The sequence below is a fragment of the Dermochelys coriacea genome, chromosome 5, assembly GCF_009764565.3.
Source record: "Dermochelys coriacea isolate rDerCor1 chromosome 5, rDerCor1.pri.v4, whole genome shotgun sequence".
Lineage (NCBI taxonomy): Eukaryota > Metazoa > Chordata > Testudines > Dermochelyidae > Dermochelys > Dermochelys coriacea.
Genome location: NC_050072.1, coordinates 47,543,384 through 47,564,503, shown reverse-complemented (window position 1 = coordinate 47,564,503; position 21,120 = coordinate 47,543,384). Strand labels below are relative to the sequence as shown.

General features: G+C 44.5%; 1 protein-coding gene across 1 annotated transcript; it reads left to right on the top strand.

The window, feature by feature from the left end:
* The first annotated feature begins 2,461 nt into the window (after positions 1-2,461).
* F2RL1 (F2R like trypsin receptor 1) lies at positions 2,462-9,037 on the top strand. The gene is made up of 2 exons (XM_038403009.2): positions 2,462-2,746; positions 7,085-9,037. The coding sequence occupies exons 1-2, from the start codon at positions 2,674-2,676 to the stop codon at positions 8,182-8,184; spliced, it is 1,173 nt and encodes a 390-aa protein (XP_038258937.1). The 5' UTR covers positions 2,462-2,673; the 3' UTR covers positions 8,185-9,037.
* Positions 9,038-21,120: the final 12,083 nt, after the last annotated feature.

Here is a 21,120-nt window from a genome sequence, read left to right as displayed (position 1 = left end):
AGAGACTGGGAGTGGATGGGTCATTACATAAAGTAAAACTATTTCCCCACATTATTTCTCCCCCCACCCCACCCCCCACTGTTCCTCAAACATTCTTGTTAACTGCTGGAAATGGCTCACCTTGATTATCGCCACAAAAGGTTTTCCTCCTTCCCCGCCCCCCACCTTCCTGCTGGTAATAGCTCATCTTAAGTGATCACTCTCCTTACAGTGTGTATGATAAAACCCATTGTTTCATGTTCTCTGTGTGTGTGTATGTATATAAATCTCCCCACTGTGTTTTCCACCGAATGTATCCGATGAAGTGAGCTGTAGCTCACCAAAGCTTATACTCAAATAAATTTGTTAGTCTCTAAGGTGCCACAAGTACTCCTTTTCTTTTTTGCGAATACAGACTAACACGGCTGCTACTCTGAAATAAATCACTGTTTACTTGAATGTGACCTCACACATTCAAATGGTATTTGAATATCCACTTAATCTAATTTTTTCTCATAAAAACCCATGGTAATTAATTAAAAAATTACATTAATGTAATACTATGGTTGGGATTTTCTGATTTTTGTATGTAAAATCTCAAATGCTATGCTATAGTGTGTATTATGCATTTACTCTAGCACCATACTAAAGCAGGGCACCAGATCAAAGCAGCGTTGCATAATGGACTAAACATGGGACTGGGAGGTATGAACTGCTAGTTCTGGTTCTGCAAATGACTTGCCTTATGCTCTTGAACAAGTCAACGAGACCAAAATTTTCAAGAGTGGTCACTGATTTTGTTAGAAGAAAAGGAACACTTGTGGCACCTTAGAGACTAACAAATTTATTTGACAGGTTTCAGAGTAGCAGCCGTGTTAGTCTGTATTCGCAAAAAGAAAAGGAGTACTTGTGGCACCTTAGAGACTAACAAATTTATTAGAGCATAAGCTTTCGTGAGCTACAGCTCACTTTGTTAGTCTCTAAGGTGCCACAAGTAATCCTTTTCTTTTTGCAGATACAGACTAACACGGCTGCTACTCTGATCACTGATTTTGTTGCGTGTGATGTTTCACAAGGGCGTGAGGCACCTGTGAGTCTTATCTGAGCCTGCTGTGGATCAGCTCCATGAAACCACAAGCAATACCTTCCAGGCCTCCGCAGCCTTTGCTCTCTTTGTACAGGGTAGCAATAGGTACATCAACTCCCAAGTCCACCAAGTGTCCCTCTGGAATGCCCAGGCCTTTGAACCTTCAAAGAACACTCAAATTTGCTACTCCCAAAGGAATTCTACCTACACCAGTTTGTAAGATTCAACTCCGGATTCCCACTCTACTTAACACACAGTGTTTTTATAGTGAAAACAAGAATAAGTTTATTAAAAAGTGAGCATTTTGGAAAGAAATGGTTATATATGAAACAAAATCATAACGTGCTTTCTAGAGCCTATACTTACTCTCAAGGCATTCCCCATCTACAACCAGATAGCTCACCCCAAGTCCTTTTCCCAGTGTTTTCAATTAGTTTGGCTGACATCCTTTCTCCTAAGATCAAGCCTGCTGGCAACTTGTACTCACAGATTGAAGTAATCTGCACCCCAGATATAGTTTCAAAATCCTTAATGTCTGAATCTTAAACAGGATAACCCCTGCTGTTTTTGTTTTTTCCTGCAACCTCTGCAATCTATTGATTAGCATTTTGCTCAGATTGTGAATGAGTGTCCATTGTGAAACCTTCAATACTTAATTTGCACATGACCACCCAGAGCGAGATATGCCTCTTTTCACCACTGCATGAGGGTATGCAGATCACCTTTCCATGACTTGCCTTAACACACAGGCCTAGAGAACATAATTTTTAATTATGCCGTATCTACTTAACTCCTCAAGTATTACCCATACACGTATCGCACAAGGATTATGACCAGCCGGACAGACTTTCATTAGAGACCTCACTTAACATTCTTTGGCGGACTAGTGGATGCCAGAGCAAGGGGACCTCTGCAACCCAGTGCCCCCCGGCCCCAAGAGGCTTCTGTACTGGGACGAGGGTACCCTGGTGCTGACTCCCGCCCACTGACTGGCCGTGACTCACCGTTATTGGAGCGGCATATGTCGCCTGGGCGCGCAGCCAGCACCTGTTCACACTAGGCTGCTTTCCGCGGGGGTGGGGATTAGTAACTGGGCACCTCGTGTAGACGTGATGCCTCGCAACAGCGCCAGCCGCGCCGAAGCGCGAGGTGCCGCTCCGCGTGGCGGCGGCGGGGCCTCACGCAGCGCCAGCGCCGCAAACACACGCCGGCCTAGCTCCGGGGACTCGGCGGGGCCCCACGCCCCGCGCCAGGGACCTGCCTTGGGAAGCAGGAGGCAGAGCAGCCTCCCTACGCCGCTCCTGCGCCCGTAGATAACCGGCCTGAGCCGTCCCCACCCAGTCTCGCGCCCCCGCTGCCAGTTCCCTGCCGCCGGTGACTCACTCACGTCACGTGCCCCGCCGCGGCGTTCGAAACCCAACGTCCGCCCTCGAGGGGGCGGAGTCGGGGCACCTGCCTGACGGCAGCTCGGCCCCGCCCCCTCGCAGGTATCAACGAAACCGGCGGCCGGAGGAGCTCGAGCCCCAGTGCAGCAGGCAGCGACTTGCCGCGGGGAGTGCCCGGGCCGCAGCCCTAGTCCCGCGGAGCGCAGCCCGTCCCGGCCGGAGATGGGGGAGCGCCGCTGGCTGCAGCTGCTGCTCCTGCTCCTGTGCGCGGCGCTTCTGGCCGCGTCCGCCACAGGTAAGAAGAGAGCGGCCGGGAGACTCGTCCCCGCCAGCGCGGCGCTGGGACCGGGCTGCTGGTGTCTGGCACCGCTCCCCCCGCGCAGGGTGGGAGCGAGGAGCTGGAATTCGGCCCGATCGGTCCAGATCCCGCCCTCGGAGCCCGGCAGGGGCTGGGGTGACTCAGCCGGGACGCGGAGCCGAGACCCCCGGGAGCAGCGGGCGCGGGCGCGGGGATCTGAGGCGCTCACAGCGACCCTCCCCCTGAGCAGCCGCCAGGCGGCGTTAGCACCACCCGGGTGCGGTTCCTAGCGCACGGCTCGCCCCGCTGCGGCTACGCCCCTTGCCCGAAGGTCGGCGGCCCCCAACGTACGGCGAGATGAGCTTGCGCAGGCCTAGATCTGCTCTTGCGGGGAGGAGGGAAGGTGGCCCTCAAGCGGCTGGGCCGGGGGGGGCCTGTTTTCTCTGTTAGCTGTTTTCCGGGCAGAGAAGGGTCGATCTCCGCCCCAGCTTGCTCGCAATCTAAAGCCAAGTCCCAGGCGCTTGAAGATCAATATTAAGGCCTTAAATCGCACTTAGCAGTAAATAGGAAGCCAAATGCGGTTTTTGAAAATCGGACGTAATGCGCTGTGCCGGCAAGCTGCCTCATCCTGCCCCAGCTGTAGCTTGAGCTATTTTTGTGGCTAGCCTCACCCACCAGAGTGCACTGCAGGTAACAGACACTTGGGCCCTTGTGGCAACTTAATGGGTGAGAGAAAGTATTGCAAAACAGACTTGTGTTTTTATCTGGGGGGAAGGGGATGGAAGCCACGCACTTCTGGTCACTGATGCCACAGAAGTTGGGGATCTAGGAGTAGCTATGAATCAACAGCACTGGCAAGGGCTGGGCTGACTCAATCAGTCATGGATAATGCACAGTTGTTCTCAACTATTTTCTCTAAATGCCCCTTCCCCATTCGCACATCATTTCTGAAATGACCTTTAGCCATCTTAAACTTGGTAGGGACTCACTGTGCCTTTTGAAAGGTCAAATGGTTTATCATAAATTGGATCAGATTTCCTTTTAACTTAATTAGATTCTCAAGTACAAATCACTGGAACAGACATAAAAAACCCTTGAGGTTGAGTCTCTGACATGGCTGACATCAGAAAGTTAGGTCTCTTGTAAGCAGAGGCCTTCATGTTGTTACTTTTTATTTTAATAACAATCAGAATTTAACTGTTTAAAAACAGTTTGTTTCACTATTTTCAATTTGCACATTTCAATACTTTACACAGCAAAAATCTGGTATGTCTTTTGGAGGAGGGATAGTCTTAATTTTTATGGAAAGTTAAGATACAAAAGGCATAGTACAATATGTAGAAAATACAATTAGCATCCTATCCCAGTGTGACTACTGCTTTAAGTAAATGTATCATAGAATCATAGAATATCAGGGTTGGAAGGGACCCCAGAAGGTCATCTAGTCCAACCCCCTGCTCAAAGCAGGACCAAGTCCCAGTTAAATCATCCTAGCCAGGGCTTTGTCAAGCCTGACCTTAAAAACCTCTAAGGAAGGAGATTCTACCACCTCCCTAGGTAACGCATTCCAGTGTTTCACCACCCTCTTAGTGAAAAAGTTTTTCCTAATATCCAATCTAAACCTCCCCCATTGCAACTTGAGACCATTACTCCTCGTTCTGTCATCTGCTACCATTGAGAACAGTCTAGAGCCATCCTTTTTGAAACCCCCTTTCAGGTAGTTGAAAGCAGCTATCAAATCCCCCCTCATTCTTCTCTTCTGCAGACTAAACAATCCCAGCTCCCTCAGCCTCTCCTCATAAGTCATGTGCTCTAGACCCCTAATCATCTTCGTTGCCCTTCGCTGTACTCTTTCCAATTTATCCACATCCTTCTTGTAGTGTGGGGCCCAAAACTGGACACAGTACTCCAGATGAGGCCTCACCAGTGTCGAATAGAGGGGAACGATCACGTCCCTCGATCTGCTCGCTATGCCCCTACTTATACATCCCAAAATGCCATTGGCCTTCTTGGCAACAAGGGCACACTGCTGACTCATATCCAGCTTCTCGTCCACTGTCACCCCTAGGTCCTTTTCCGCAGAACTGCTGCCGAGCCATTCGGTCCCTAGTCTGTAGCGGTGCATTGGATTCTTCCATCCTAAGTGCAGGACCCTGCACTTATCCTTATTGAACCTCATTAGATTTCTTTTGGCCCAATCTTCCAATTTGTCTAGGTCCTTCTGTATCCTATCCCTCCCCTCCAGCGTATCTACCACTCCTCCCAGTTTAGTATCATCCGCAAATTTGCTGAGAGTGCAATCCACACCATCCTCCAGATCATTTATGGTCATTATCATTATTTATTATTTATGGTCATTATCATTTATCGTTTCTCTCGGGATGCTGAATGGTCTCAGAAGTAATGTACAACTACGGAGCTATTTTGAGCCAGCTGATGACTATTTCCCTGAAATTTATTATTACTTTTAATTTTTAATTTTCTTTGATAATTAACATTTGGGTTCTGTGTTTCTGCATAAAATGAGTGTTGAATATAAAATGTGGAATATTTGATTATTAACTTCTCTGAGTAAAAAAAAAGTAACAAATTACTAAAACATCTGGATTTTTTTATAGAGGATCTTTTTAAATGCTGTATTTCCTATAATATAAATCTGTATCTCATCCATTCACTATTGAATGTTTACCATATACATGGATAGCAATTGCATCTTTTAGCACTGATACATACTGTTAGCACTGATATATACTAGTGTTGGGTGCACACTTCTAAAATAGATATTCATTGGTTGGTTTGGAAAACATGGAGTTGTTTAATGTAGAAAACTGACATGAGAAATATGAACACTTTTCTCATTTCTGTTATATGGTAGCAGTTTTTAAAGCTCTGGATATGTACAATATAAGTGGAATTTTATAATGCATCCAACTGGTTACTGGTTTACAGACTTCACAACTATGAACCTTGCACTGTTGTTTGAAAACCGCTGAACTATGGTATGATTAATTGACTCTTAAATGTACACTGTCAAGTAACTTGGGACTTGTCTAACGGTTTAAAAAAAAAAAAAAGTACTGCTTAAGTATACCTATAGTGCAATCGGAACAACCTTGTTTCTGTGAATGAAGTTAGTTATCGGTACCATATGGGAATAAGCAACAAACTGTACTGGTATAAACACTTCTAAAAATCAAAATAACTGTGTGCACACTTATCAGTATAACTAATTCAGTTAACGAATGACCTTTTTTTAACCAAAATAGTTTTACCAGTAAAACTGTTACTCATTAACGTCAGCTGACATTAGTTACAGCATCATTCTCTTTATACTCATAACTGTCATAGCTATACTAGCAAATGCCTTAGTGTAGATTCAATTATTCAGTTAGTTTATTTTGTTCAGGGAAATGGCATAAGCTATAACAGCAAAGGAGCTCTAACGAGTATAAGCTTTACCAGCAAACTCTTCCCTAGTGTAGACAAGGCCTCAGTATAAATAAAGGAAGCATACTGGTAGAGTTACACTGTAAACATGCTGCAGGTCTTTCAGGGATGCAGTTTACTTTCATATGGATGGTTCAGTGGTGTTAGGTAAGCTGCACGTGTGTTAACTGAGATTTGCTATGGTTTATTTACATTTGTGTTTCTAACTTAAGTATTTGTATAGTCCCCCTTCATTGTAGTTCTCCTCACAACACTCTTGGGAAGTATTTACAGATTGGGTACTGAAGCATAGAGAGAGGATGTAACTCACATAGGAAATTTGTGGCGGAGTAGGGAATTGAACCTATATTTACCCTGTCTCAGGCTAGCAGCACCCTTAAAGCTTGACCATCTTCCAGCAGTATTACAAATACTAATAGTCATATTTTCTTTCCTGTCTTGCTCTGAAGAATGAGTGCAATTAGGGACTTGTCTATGTGGGGAAGAATGTTGATAATGCTATGTTTTTAATTTTCCTCACGTAGCCAAGCCTCTGTTCATGTACAATTGGCTCAAGTTTTGTTTACTTTGATTCAGCTACTTATTCAACTAAGCTTGAAAGGGTTAGGTATTAATAATTAGTTAATTCCCTCCACCAAAAAAAACCAAGAGAATTTGTGCATGGACATTGAATAATTTAACATTTATACATGGTGTAATAAAGGAATTGCATCGTTGCAGGGTAATAAGCTAAAAGAAGAGGGAGATGAAACTAAGGACACTATGACTGAATTCAAGCATTGTTGCTAACTTTATTTTCTCTTAATGTCCTTCATAGTTTAGAATGGATTGGACTATCTATTTAATGAAATTGTACTAATCTGTCTCTTTTTCTTTCTTTCTCTTTAGTGAGAAGTAAATCCAACCATACAAAAGGAAGAAGTTTTATTGGCCAAAAGGTTGAAAATAAAAACTCCTCTGTAAAATCATATACTGTGGATGACTTTGCTACAAAAATCCTTACTGGAAAACTGACTACAATTTTCCTTCCTGTAGTCTACATCACTGTGTTTCTTATTGGTTTACCAAGCAATGCCATGGCTTTATGGGTCTTTTTCTTCAGAACAAAAAAGAAACATCCAGCTGTGATTTATATGGCTAACCTGGCACTAGCAGATCTTCTATTTGTCTTCTGGTTCCCTCTGAAGATTGCATACCATATAAATGGCAACAACTGGATCTATGGTGAAGGACTTTGCAAAGTACTCATTGGATTTTTTTATGGAAATATGTACTGCTCCATTCTTTTTATTACATGTCTCAGTGTGCAACGGTACTGGGTTATAGTGAACCCCATGCTACACTCAAGAAAGAAGTCGGAAATGGCACTAGGAGTTTCAGTTGCAATATGGATACTGATTTTGCTGAGCACCATTCCATTGTACCTTGTTGATCAAACTGCATATATTCCAAATCTTAATATCACTACTTGTCATGATGTGTTGCCCCAGAATGTATTGGCTCATGACATGTTTAATTATTTCCTTTCTCTAGCAATTGGAGTCGTCTTATTCCCAGCTATTCTCACGGCTGTTGCCTACATACTAATAATTCAGACTTTGAATGCCTCCATTACAAATGTAAACATTGGAAAGAAACGGAAAAGAGCAATCAAGCTCGTTATTGCAGTACTATCCATATATCTTATCTGTTTTATACCTAGTAATATTCTACTTGTAGTGCACTATTCTCTGATCAGGGACTATCACCAAAGTCATGTGTATGCCTCATATATAACAGCATTGTGTCTTTCCACTCTGAACAGTGGCATTGATCCATTCATCTATTATTTCCTTTCAAAAGACTTCAGACACAACCTTAAAAATGCTTTCCTTTGCCGAAGTGTGCGAACTGCAAAGAGGATGCAAGTCTCTCTTTCATCAGGCAGATACCCTAAGAAATCCAACTCTTATTCTTCCAGTTCAAACACAACTAAGACAACTTACTAAATCTTTTCTTGTAGTAGAAAAATGAACATTTATTAATATAGCAGTGAGCCTATTGTGCATAACGGGAATCTTTTATTTTTACAAGTGCATATGAAGCAACCATCTGTTGGATTCACACTGAGACTTTTTAATTTCAAAACTGGCAACTGTTTACCTCTGAATTCCTCATGGGAATATTGAGTGACATGGAAAAAGCAGCACCATCCTGAGTTTGATACTGTTTAAAAAAAACAGCATTTATTCTCTAAATGGCAGAGAACTTCTGTAATGCTTTAATACCTATGGAATGTTGGATGGTGCCTTTATTTTAATCACTTCTGCATTTAACTCTTAATAATTTCGTGAAGGATGCTTAATTTTTATGACTTGGTTATTGTACTTTTGTTTTATATACTATTTTTGTATATTATAAACCAGCAATTTAAGTATCGTGTTTCTTTAGAGCCCTGTCCCTTTGTACATAACTCCATTAAGATCAAATGAGTAATAAGGGTAAATAAGAGAGCACCCTCTTAAACCACAGGAGGTCAATTTCTTATGCTTAGTAGAATTAATATTGTCTATTGGACTTTCCTGCTATTGCAAATACTGAAACTGGGGAAGCCTGATACGATTATATCGGTGAGATAGCAAACTGACTATGTTATCAGCTAGCACTGAGAAAAATTAATTGTTCTTTGATAGGAATATATGTTGAGGCAAACTGTTTTCTCAGATTTTGGCCAATATGTGATCTTAATGGGGCATAATATGCTGTATTTGTAGAATTTGTCATGTAGCTGTTTCACTTTTACCATACTACTTCATTTGTATTAAGATGTATAATGTAAATTAAGTCACTTTTTATAACTTACTAAGTTTGGAAATCCTCATTTGTGTTCCTGTTTAACACTTTCAGGTGTCAGTGATCTGATTTGCATTACCAGATTTTAGGTTTAAAAAAAACTTTTTTTTTTTTTTCCTAAGTACAAAGGTAGAGTTTGTCAATACTTCATTCGAATGTAAAAATGAAGTACATTTGCCTAATGCAATAATTCATTAGTGCAAACTTTTATTGATGGGAGGCATGTGTGTAGGTGAGAGGAACAGCCAGGCAAAGTAATAATTCAAAACAGCTGGCAAACAACTTGGTATGCACAAGCATATCTGTTTTCACCTTTTAGTTAAATTTGGTTAATGAACCAACAGAATTGGTTGGTTTTTTTGTTTTTTAATTTGGCATTCATTAGTCTTAATCCATTATGGATGCCACATAGCATCACCCACCAGCTTTTCAGAGTAAAAGTGAGTTTATGTTCAGTTGATGCCTTGGCATTGGGATTAAATTAAAATCATAACTTCTCCCCGAGTGCCTGAAAAAGATCTATGTACAAGTGCTTGTTTAGGGCTCTTAAGTGCTACTGCAATCTCGTGGCGGACCAGGATCCCATGCTACTAGCCACTGTACAAACAGAACAAAAGATGCCTGAAGGAGTTTACAGTCTACGTAAGGGACAACTTCTGGATACGGACAAAAGGGGAGCACAAAGAAACACCTCTGTTCAGCATGACAGAAAGTGGTTTTAGCAAACCAGCTGCCTAGCCTTACGGGTCAGTGGAGAAACCCTGAAACAAAAACAAAACAGATTCCTTTGTTTAGTGTTTGTTCTACAACAGTAGTTCCCAAACTTTTTAGGTTGCCTTTCCCCCCCCTCCCCCATTCATTGCCCCCTTGGGGCCAGGAGTAGGGCCCTGGGTCTCAGTAGGGATGTGGACAGGGTCCCTGGGAACAGGGATGTGAGCAAGGATGGGTGCGGAGCAGTGGCTGGGCCTCAGGCAGAGGTGGGGCAGGGGCTCACCCTCCCTTCCCCCTGTAGGGGCTGGCCCAGCCCTGCTGTGCCCCTCTGCCCCGATGTTCCTCTGCATCTCCCTGGAGAGGTGTGCCCCCCAATTCGGGGACTTATACAATATATACTCACTTCATTATTATTTTTTGTTTGTTTTTGTAAGGTCAACTATGGTCTGCAATCCTAGTCGCTTACAGTGTTTCAAATGATGTTAATTTAAAACAGTAGTGGGATATTATTCATGCCCCTGTTGTTAAGTGTGAGCTCTCGAAAGCTGTGTCTACAGTAGGAAATGTGACAGGAGAGGGGCATTTCCAGTAAGTTAACCTTCATTATAAGCTCCATGCAAAAAATGGAATCTCAAATATAGAGTGGCCACTAAAGTCAATATTGTAAGCTATGGCATTGAACAGTTTAATAATGTAGGCTGAGTTCACTGTACACAGCAGAACTTCTTGCATCTCTTCATTCTGTACTGTCACCGCCACCTCCCCATCCCCTTCTTTCAGGGCATTCCTGCAATCCTACCCCCCACTCTTCGTGCCAGAGGCTCTATGCCCCTTTTCCCCAAGTCTATTTCCTACTTTATTTCATTCCTCCTTTCTAGAGGCTCTGGATGTTTCCTCCTTTCCACCTATGTCAGGGGCTAGATGTGTATCTCCATCCCCCCTTGTTATCCTTCCAAGTGTGTCTTCCCTACATAGTTAGCCTTGGCTATCTAGCCTGGGCATAGAGCATCCCCTGTGTGAATCCCTACCTTGTGTCAGACCCCTGAATTGCATCCATAATGGTGCTGTGTGCTGGGATGAATTTCAGATATGATTTCCCATGGTTCGTAGTGGTGCATTAAACTGGGTCACTCTAATGAATTCAGTGCTTGCGATGCTTCCTGGGGTACCCCGGGTTGTGAGGCATCTCGCTACCCCCTGTGCTTACTGTGAGGAAGCTTTGTCTGTGCCTGCTGGGGTTCACCTCCCCAACTTCACTGGCCATGGGCACTACAAGCACCGCCTTCAAGGCCTTGCAGTCCTCACGGTCACTTTATAGGTGAGTGAGCACAGTCCAACTCAGACCCTCTGTGCATTTTCTTGGAGTATCTAACCCCTAGTGCACGAGACACACAGCTTTCACCGGTCTAGTGCTTCCAAAGAAATATGCCCTAGCACAGGGGTTGTCATGACAAATACGTTGGTGGCCTCAAAGTGTAGGGGTGACACATTAAGCCCTGAATGGGGAGAGGTAGAGGGGGGCTAGGGGCAATGGGATGGCTGTGGGAGAGAGTGTGGGGCCAAAGCCTGAGCCCCACCACCTCTGCAAAGGTGGAGAACTCACTGGCTGCCTGCTCCTGCAGCGTTATGTCCCAGGTGTCTCCAGAGGGGGGCAGAGCCCAACCCCTGCTGGCAGCCCCAGCAACCAACACACCAAGGCAGGGTATCCGGGAGCGGGAGGGGCCACTGCTTTGCCCTCCCACACAATCACAGCCCAGGAGGCTGTGGCATGCACCCACAGTAGACTGCATTTGAGAAACAGTGCCCTAGTATACCAGTTTCACCTCAGCCCACCACTCTGCTTAACTCACAGCCCTTAGACATGATTCTATTCTAAACAAATCTTTTATTTAGCAGAGTGCATATAGTAGAAGTATTGGGAACAAATGGTTACATATCAAATCATAACATGCATACTAGACTTAATTACCAAGTACTTTCATGTCTTGTAGAGTACAGCTCATCCTAAAGTCTCTGCAGTGCTGTACAGCCAGGCAGACTGTTACCCTTCTTTCATGAGACATGCATGCTATCAGTTTGCCTCTAAGATGAAGGATTCAGTGTTTCTTCAAAAAAAGAAAAGGAATACTTGTGGCACCTTAGAGACTAACAAATTTATTTGATAAGCTTTCGTGAGCTACAGCTGTAGCTCATGAAAGCTTATGCTCAAATAAATTTGTTAGTCTATTTCTGAATAAACACAAAGGATTGGTCTGGGTAAATCTTGGGAGTGTGAAGAAACACTGGTTTCACAGTAGCAGTCATGTTAGTCTATTCGCGAAAAGAAAAGGAGTACTTGTGGCACCTTAGAGACTAACAAATTTATTTGAGCATAAGCTTTCGTGAGCTACAGCTCACTTCATCAGATGCATGCAGTGGAAAATACAGTGGGGAGATTTATATACATAAAGAACATGAAACAATGGGTGTTACCATACACACTGTAACGAGAGTGTGTAGAAAGGGGCCTACTCGTGCTACATTGATAACATCTTCATCATCTGGACTCATGGAAAAGAAGCCCTTGAGGAATTCCACCAGGATTTCAACAATTTCCATCCCACCATCAATCTCAGCCTGGACCAGTCCACACAAGAGATCCACTTCCTGGATACTACAGTGCTAATAAGTGATGGTCACATAAACACCACCTTATACCGGAAACCTACTGACTGCTATTCCTACCTACATGCCTCCAGCTTTCATTCAGACCAGACCACACCACACGATCCATTGTCTACAGCCAAGCTCTACGATACAACCGCATTTTCTCCAACCCTTCAGACAGAGACAAACACCTACAAGATCTCTATCAAGAATTCTTACAACTACAATACCCACCTGCTGAAGTGAAGAAACAGATTGACAGAGCCAGAAGAGTACCCAGAAGTCACCTACTACAGGACAGGCCCAACAAAGAAAAGAACAGAACGCCAGTAGCCATCACCTACAGCCCCCAACTAAAACCTCTCCAACACTCCAATCAAGGATCTACAACCTAGCCTGAAGGACGACCCCTCACTCTCACAGATCTTGGGAGACAGGCCAGTCCTTGCTTACAGACAGCCCCCCAATCTGAAGCAAATACTCAGCAGCAACCACACACCACACAACAGAACCATTAACCCAGGAACCTATCCTTGCAACAAAGCCCATTGCCAACTCTGTCCACATATCTATTCAGGGGACACCATCATAGGGCCTAATCACATCAGCCACACTATCAGAGGCTCGTTCACCTGCGCATCTACCAATGTGATATATGCCATCATGTGCCAGCAATGCCCCTCTGCCATGTACATTGGTCAAACTGGACAGTCTCTACGTAAAAGAATAAATGGACACAAATCAGACGTCAAGAATTATAACATTCAAAAACCAGTCGGACAACACTTCAATCTCTTTGGTCACTCGATTACAGACCTAAAAGTTGCAATTCTTCAACAAAAAAACCTTCAAAAACAGACTCCAACGAGAGACTGAATTGGAATTAATTTGCAAACTGGATACAATTAACCTAGGCTTGAATAAAGACTAGGAGTGGATGGGTCATTACACAAAGTAAAACTCTTTCCCCATGTTTATTCCCACCCCCACTGTTCCTCAGACATTCTTGTCAACTGCTGGAAATGGCCCACCTTGATTTTCACCACAAAAGGTTTCCCTCGCTCTCCTGCTGGTAATAGCTCACCTTAAGTGATCACTCTGGTTACAGTGTGTATGGTAACCTATGTTTCATGTTCTCTATATATATAAATCTCCGCACTGTATTTTCCACTGAATGCATCCGATGAAGTGAGCTGTAGCTCAGGAAAGCTTATGCTCAAGTAAATTTGTTAGTCTCTAAGGTGCCACAAGTACTCCTTTTATTTTTATTTCAGTGATCACACATTTACCTACTTGGGCCCTATCCTTCAACAGGCTGAGCACCTGGGAGTTGAGGGTACAGTACTAGATCCTTAGGGCATTGTTTGAATGTTGTTTCCTGGGATTTCCCCAGGAATTGAGATTAGAGGGGATATTTGAATGTACAGGGCGGTTGGAAAACATCTAAATTGGCAACACTAGTTGACCACTGGGGGTGATGGGGGAGTTCAGGGCGGGTGGTAAACCCCTCCCCCCCGCTTTCCTCCCAAGGTGTAGGGAAATCTTTGTTTCCTATTTGAAAGTTCAATCAATCTCAGAGCCTTTGCATGTACTGAGGAGATCACCCTCATCCCAATGTACTTCTGCGGTGGGACAACATATTTAATGTCCGTTCATGCAATGTCATTGCCATGAGTTTATATATGCTATAACTACAATGTAAAGACAGAAATCCAGGGTGATTAAATAGAGACAAAAGGAGGTAGGAGCACACAGAAGACAGCTAGCATTATTTGACACAAGAAAAGAGGCAACAAACCCTTAGCATAATAGATCTTCTACTGAAAGAGAGAAAACAACAAGCAACATAAAACAAACCCAAACTGCCCAATGAATAAAAAGTGTTTCTGCAATGACTTCAGTGGGAGGAGGATTTTAGGCCCAGAGATATTATTACGGAGTGGGAGAAAGTCATGTGTTAATAAGAAGGGCTGGGATCAGGGGTGAAAGACTTACCGGCATGGGGGCTGGCTCCGGCCCCTCCTGGAAGGGGCAGGGCCTTGAGCGGAAAGGGTGGGGCTGGGGGGGTCAGCATACGCCAGCCGGCCCATCCATGGTCCCTGTCACAGTGGTTAAAGGGTCCGGGACTCCAGTCGCCGCTGCCGCCCAGGGGCGGCAGCTCCTTTTGCCCGCCCCCGTCGGCGGCCGGGGATGGGGGGCAATGATGTTAAAGTGCTGCCGCGGCAAAGGACCCTCCTTAAAACACTGCCACTTAAAGTGCCCCGTCGGCGGCCCTGCTGGTACAGAGCCTAACTCCCTGCCCTCTTCTTCTGTTGCATACTGCATGCCGGCTGGTTACATAATCCATTCTACAGATGGCTGCATTCACTGATGCCATTCATACGTTACTATAAAGTACTTTTAGATCCTTTGCAATGAAAGGTGCTATAGAGATGGACAGTGATATAATTATAAATTGTGACTCCAATGATATCATCAGTGAGATGGCAGATGGATCAATACTGTTATAAGTATTTGATATTATTGTGAGGGCAATATTTTTCAGTGGCAGCTTGAGTGGATACAATGTTAAGTATAGAATCATATTTTGTTTAATGTTTTGGAAAACAATTTAAAAGGGCTGATAGTAAGATTAGAAGCTATAAGGGCTCCTTCATCTGTTTATAGATGGTATTGCATGTCCTTTTAAGCAACAGAAGCTTATTATGGAATAGGTTTCAGAGTGGTAGCTGTGTTAGTCTGTATCAGCAAAAACAATGAGGAGTACTTGTGGCACCTTAGAGACTAACAAATTTATTTGGCCATAAGCTTTTGTGCGCTAAAACCCACTTCATCGGATGCATGCAGTAGAAAATACAGCAGGAAGATATATATATACCCATATTTGCATGTTCTCTGTATATATATATCTTCCTACTGTATTTTCCACTGCATGCATCTGATGAAGTGGGTTTTAGCCCACGAAAGCTTATGCCCAAAAAAATTTGTTAGTCTCTAAGGTGCCACAAGTACTCTTCGTTTTTATTATGGTTAAGTTTGTTAGGAATGCTTTGTTGATATGTAGTTTATTGAAGTTAGGAGAAGTCATGCCCAGTAGGGGTCACTATGAGCTATGTGTTTTTAAAAAATTACTTATAAAAGGACTAGCTAACAGAGTGTATTTGGAGCAGTTCTCTGAAGCTATCCTGAGAGACTTTTCCCCTGACATCCTACTCCTTGGCAGGGAAATCACTGGCCATTGCTGACCTGCTGCTAGTTACTCGATACCATCTCAGAGTTTAGGTGACAATTTGGGATAGTCTAAACCTATTGCTTGTCTCTGTGTGTGCTTAAATCTAATAAATACTAGTTTTAGATAAGAGCACACTTATTTGTATCAATCTTTCATCAGCTGGAAGCACTGGGTTCCCGTTGATTTATCCCTGACACTGCCTGGAATGAAACAGTTACCGCTACTTTGGGTTTTAAGATCCCAGTGACAATCCCACAGCCACTGAGGAGTGAGGGGGGCAGGAAGCGGGGCAGGGAAGGATGTGCAGCTTTCTGTAGCTGGGTGAGGTTTCTGGGGGTAGGTATGATCCGGCCCCTATCACTCCTTGCAGGGGCAAAGGCGCTGAGCCTGTCACAGGTTAGGAGCCACCAGCCATGGCATCCCCAGCCCTGTGGTGATTTATCTGTCCACTGGCTGCTCTGGGCACCCAAAATGATGTGCCTGCACTGTTGGGGAGGGGTACATGACCGCTGTTGTGGCTTCCCTTTGTTTGCCCCTCAGAAGTCATTTTTCTGTGAGGAAGCAAAGAAATCTGCAGGGGAAATGAATTCTGTGCATGCGCAGTGGCACAGAATCCCCCCAGGAGTAAGGTACTGGCATTTTAGCCACCATGTTGTCTAGACCTGCTCTGAGTGGAATTTAAAAGATGCACATTGGCAATGGAGGTGATTCCACAGCACAATTAAGAGATAACAATATATATAATTAATAATAATTTCTTCTTATTGCTATCCTTTGCCCTCACTCCCTGTCATGGTTCCCCAAGTGCTATGGTGCTGCTGTGAAATGCTTTTGCTCTCTGTTTTCACCCACCCAGGTAAGTTTGGGGTAAGTTCTTCAGAACCACATGTTTTCACAGCCCAGGGACATGTGTGTGACTTTCACTAACGGAATGCATGGCCTGTATTCAGCAAAGCATATGTTTAAAGCCCATTGATTTGAAGTATCTTCAATGAGATTTAAGCATGTGTTTAAATGCTTTGCTGAATCAGGCTTTAGTAATCTGTGCGCAATAGATATTTCTTCTCTCACTCATTTTTATTCATAATATTTGTTGTTTTCCTTGATATGGCCAATACAAATCTCTTAGACTAGTGAAGCTTATTGACAGTATAAAATAAAGCAACCTCTGTGTTACCTCAAGCAAATCTGATAGAATCTTTAAACACTTTCAGCCCCCCCCCCCCCCGCCCCAGCAGAGTTAATTCTGGCAGCTGTAACTTGTGTTCAGTCTGGAGGTGAGCAGTAGCAGTTCTTCAGCAGGACACTAAGGGGCAGCTGTGTACCAAAGAAAATGATTCCCAATAGTTGTATATGCACCAACTAAGTGAAAGCTGATTTGCACACTATTTGTTAGTCTCTAAGGTGCCACAAGTACTCCTTGTTTTTTTTGCTGATACAAACTAACATGGCTACCACTCTGAAACCTGACACTATTTTATCTAGCAATATAATGTTGACATTATGTGGAAATATGGAATGAAGCCAACCTCAACACCCTCTCTCCAACTGCCTTTGGGCAGTATTTATTGCTTCTCACAGCTAGAGGTTGGGCCCATTTGTGTGTCACCTCTAGGCTGGATCTTTTCAACTCACAGAACCAGAGACTGAAGGCAAACGCTCCCCAAATGCAGCTAATTCAAAATGGCCATCTTGCCTCTTCCGTCAGTTAGCACATACTAACTGTGCTTTATGATTTACACTGGCTCCCCGTTCCATGGTGAAGAGGCCATCTCTGCACAGGGCCCCACCCTGAGGAGCTCATCTCTCCCAGAAACCAATATTATTATGAATTGTATTACAATAGCACCTAGAGGCCCCAACAGGGAACCTGACACCTGTTCATACACATAGCTAGAGACAGTTCCTGCCCCGGAGAGCTTACAGTCTAAATAGACAAGACAAATACAGGAAGGGAGACAGGAAGGATTATTATCACCATTTAACACATGGAGAACTGAGGCACAGACAGATTAAATGACTTGATCAAGGTCACAGAAGAAATCTGTGGAAGAACCAGGGACTGAACCCAGGTCTCATGAGTCCCAGTCAACTGCCTTACATACCACACAGACTATGCTGACAGCTTGTGCCACACACTCTCAAAGAAACTGCGGAACCAATGTTGAACCTGATCAACATCCTCTACAGCAAACAGGGAAAGATTAAGAATGAGCTCTCAAAACTGGATACTCTCATAAAGAACCAACCTTCCACACAAACTTCCTCGTGGCTGGACTTTACAAAAACTAGACAAGCCATTTACAAAACACACTTTGCTTCTCTACAAAAGAAATAGGACACTAAGCTATCTAAACTACTATATGCCACAAGGGGCCACAACAATGGTTCCCGTAACCCACCCAGCAATATTGTTAATCTATCCAACTATATTCTTAGCCCAGCAGAAGAATCTGTCCTATCTCGGGGCCTCTCCTTTTGCTCCTCCACCCCCACAAACATGATACAGTTCTGTGGTGACCTAGAATCCTATTTTCGACGTCTCAGACTCAAGGAATATTTCCAACACACCTCTGACCAACATATTAACCCACAGAGACCTTCCTGCCAACACTTCAAAAAGAAGGATTCTGGGTGGACTCCTCCTGAAGGTCGAAACGGCAGCCTGGACTTCTACATAGAGTGCTTCCACCGACGTGCACGAGCTGAAATTGTGGAAAAGCAGCATTGCTTACCGCATAACCTCAGCCATGCAGAACACAGTGCCATCCACAGCCTCAGAAAAAACTCTGACATCATAATCAAAAAGGCTGACAAAGGAGGTGCTGTCGTCATCATGAATAGGTCGGAGTATGAACAAGAGGCTACTAGGCAGCTCTCCAACACCACTTTCTACAAGCCATTACCCTCTGATCCCACTGAGAGTTACCAAAAGAAACTACAGCATTTGCTCAAGAAACTCCCTGAAAAAGCACAAGAACAAATCCGCACAGACACACCCCTAGAAACCCGACCTGGGGTATTCTACCTGCTACCCAAGATCCATAAACCTGGAAATCCTGGACGCCCCATCATCTCAGGCATTGGCACCCTGACAGCAGGATTGTCTGGCTATGTAGACTCCCTCCTCAGGCCCTTCGTTACCAGCACTCCCAGCTATCTTCGAGACACCACTGACTTCCTGAGGAAACTACAGTCCATTGGTGACCTTCCTGAAAACACCATCCTAGCCACTATGGATGTAGAAGCCCTCTACACCAACATTCCACACAAAGATGGGCTACAAGCCGTCAGGAACAGTATCCCCGATACTGTCACGGCTAACCTGGTGGCTGAACTTTGTGACTTTGTCCTCACCCATAACTATTTCACATTTGGGGACAATGTATACCTTCAAATCAGTGGCACTGCGATGGGTACCCGCATGGCCCCACAGTATGCCAACATTTTTATGGCTGACTTAGAACAACGCTTCCTCAGTTCTCGTCATAGAATCATAGAATCATAGAATATCAGGGTTGGAAGGGACCCCAGAAGGTCATCTAGTCCAACCCCCTGCTCAAAGCAGGACCAAGTCCCAGTTAAATCATCCTAGCCAGGGCTTTGTCAAGCCTGACCTTAAAAACCTCCAAGGAAGGAGATTCTACCACCTCCCTAGGCAACGCATTCCAGTGTTTCACCACCCTCTTAGTGAAAAAGTTTTTCCTAATATCCAATCTAAACCTCCCCCATTGCAACTTGAGACCATTACTCCTCGTTCTGTCATCTGCTACCATTGAGAACAGTCTAGAGCCATCCTCTTTGAAACCCCCTTTCAGGTAGTTGAAAGCAGCTATCAAATCCCCCCTCATTCTTCTCTTCTGCAGACTAAACAATCCCAGCTCCCTCAGCCTCTCCTCGTAAGTCATGTGCTCTAGACCCCTAATCATTTTTGTTGCCCTTCGCTGTACTCTTTCCAATTTATCCACATCCTTCTTGTAGTGTGGGGCCCAAAACTGGACACAGTACTCCAGATGAGGCCTCACCAGTGTCGAATAGAGGGGAACGATCACGTCCCTCGATCTGCTCGCTATGCCCCTACTTATACATCCCAAAATGCCATTGGCCTTCTTGGCAACAAGGGCACACTGCTGACTCATATCCAGCTTCTCGTCCACTGTCACCCCTAGGTCCTTTTCCGCAGAACTGCTGCCGAGCCATTCGGTCCCTAGTCTGTAGCGGTGCATTGGATTCTTCCATCCTAAGTGCAGGACCCTGCACTTATCCTTATTGAACCTCATTAGATTTCTTTTGGCCCAATCTTCCAATTTGTCTAGGTCCTTCTGTATCCTATCCCTCCCCTCCAGCGTATCTACCACTCCTCCCAGTTTAGTATCATCCGCAAATTTGCTGAGAGTGCAATCCACACCATCCTCCAGATCATTTATGAAGATATTGAACAAAACGGGCCCCAGGACCGACCCCTGGGGCACTCCACTTGACACCGGCTGCCAACTAGACATGGAGCCATTGATCACTACCCGTTGAGCCCGACAATCTAGCCAGCTTTCTACCCACCTTATAGTGCATTCATCCAGCCCATACTTCCTTAACTTGCTGACAAGAATGCTGTGGGAGACCGTGTCAAAAGCTTTGCTAAAGTCAAGAAACAATACATCCGCTGCTTTCCCTTCATCCACAGAACCAGTAATCTCATCATAAAAGGCGATTAGATTAGTCAGGCATGACCTTCCCTTGGTGAATCCATGCTGACTGTTCCTGATCACTTTCCTCTCCTCTAAGTGCTTCAGGATTGATTCTTTGAGGACCTGCTCCATGATTTTTCCAGGGACTGAGGTGAGGCTGACCGGCCTGTAGTTCCCAGGATCCTCCTTCTTCCCTTTTTTAAAGATGGGCACTACATTAGCCTTTTTCCAGTCATCCGGGACTTCCCCCGTTCGCCACGAGTTTTCAAAGATAATGGCCAAGGGCTCTGCAATCACAGCCGCCAATTCCCTCAGCACTCTCGGATGCAATTCGTCCGGCCCCATGGACTTGTGCACGTCCAGCTTTTCTAAATAGTCCCTAACCACCTCTATCTCTACAGAGGGCTGGCCATCTCTTCCCCATTTTGTGATGCCCAGCACAGCAGTCTGGGAGCTGACCTTGTTAGTGAAAACAGAGGCAAAAAAAGCATTGAGTACATTAGCTTTTTCCACATCCTCTGTCACTAGCTTGCCTCCCTCATTCAGTAAGGGGCCCACACTTTCCTTGGCTTTCTTCTTGTTGCCAACATACCTGAAGAAACCCTTCTTGTTACTCTTGACATCTCTTGCTAGCTGCAGCTCCAGGTGCGATTTGGCCCTCCTGATATCTTTCCTACATGCCCGAGCAATATTTTTATACTCTTCCCTGGTCATATGTCCAACTTTCCACTTCCTGTAAGCTTCTTTTTTATGTTTAAGATCCGCTAAGATTTCACCATTAAGCCAAGCTGGTCGCCTGCCATATTTACTATTCTTTC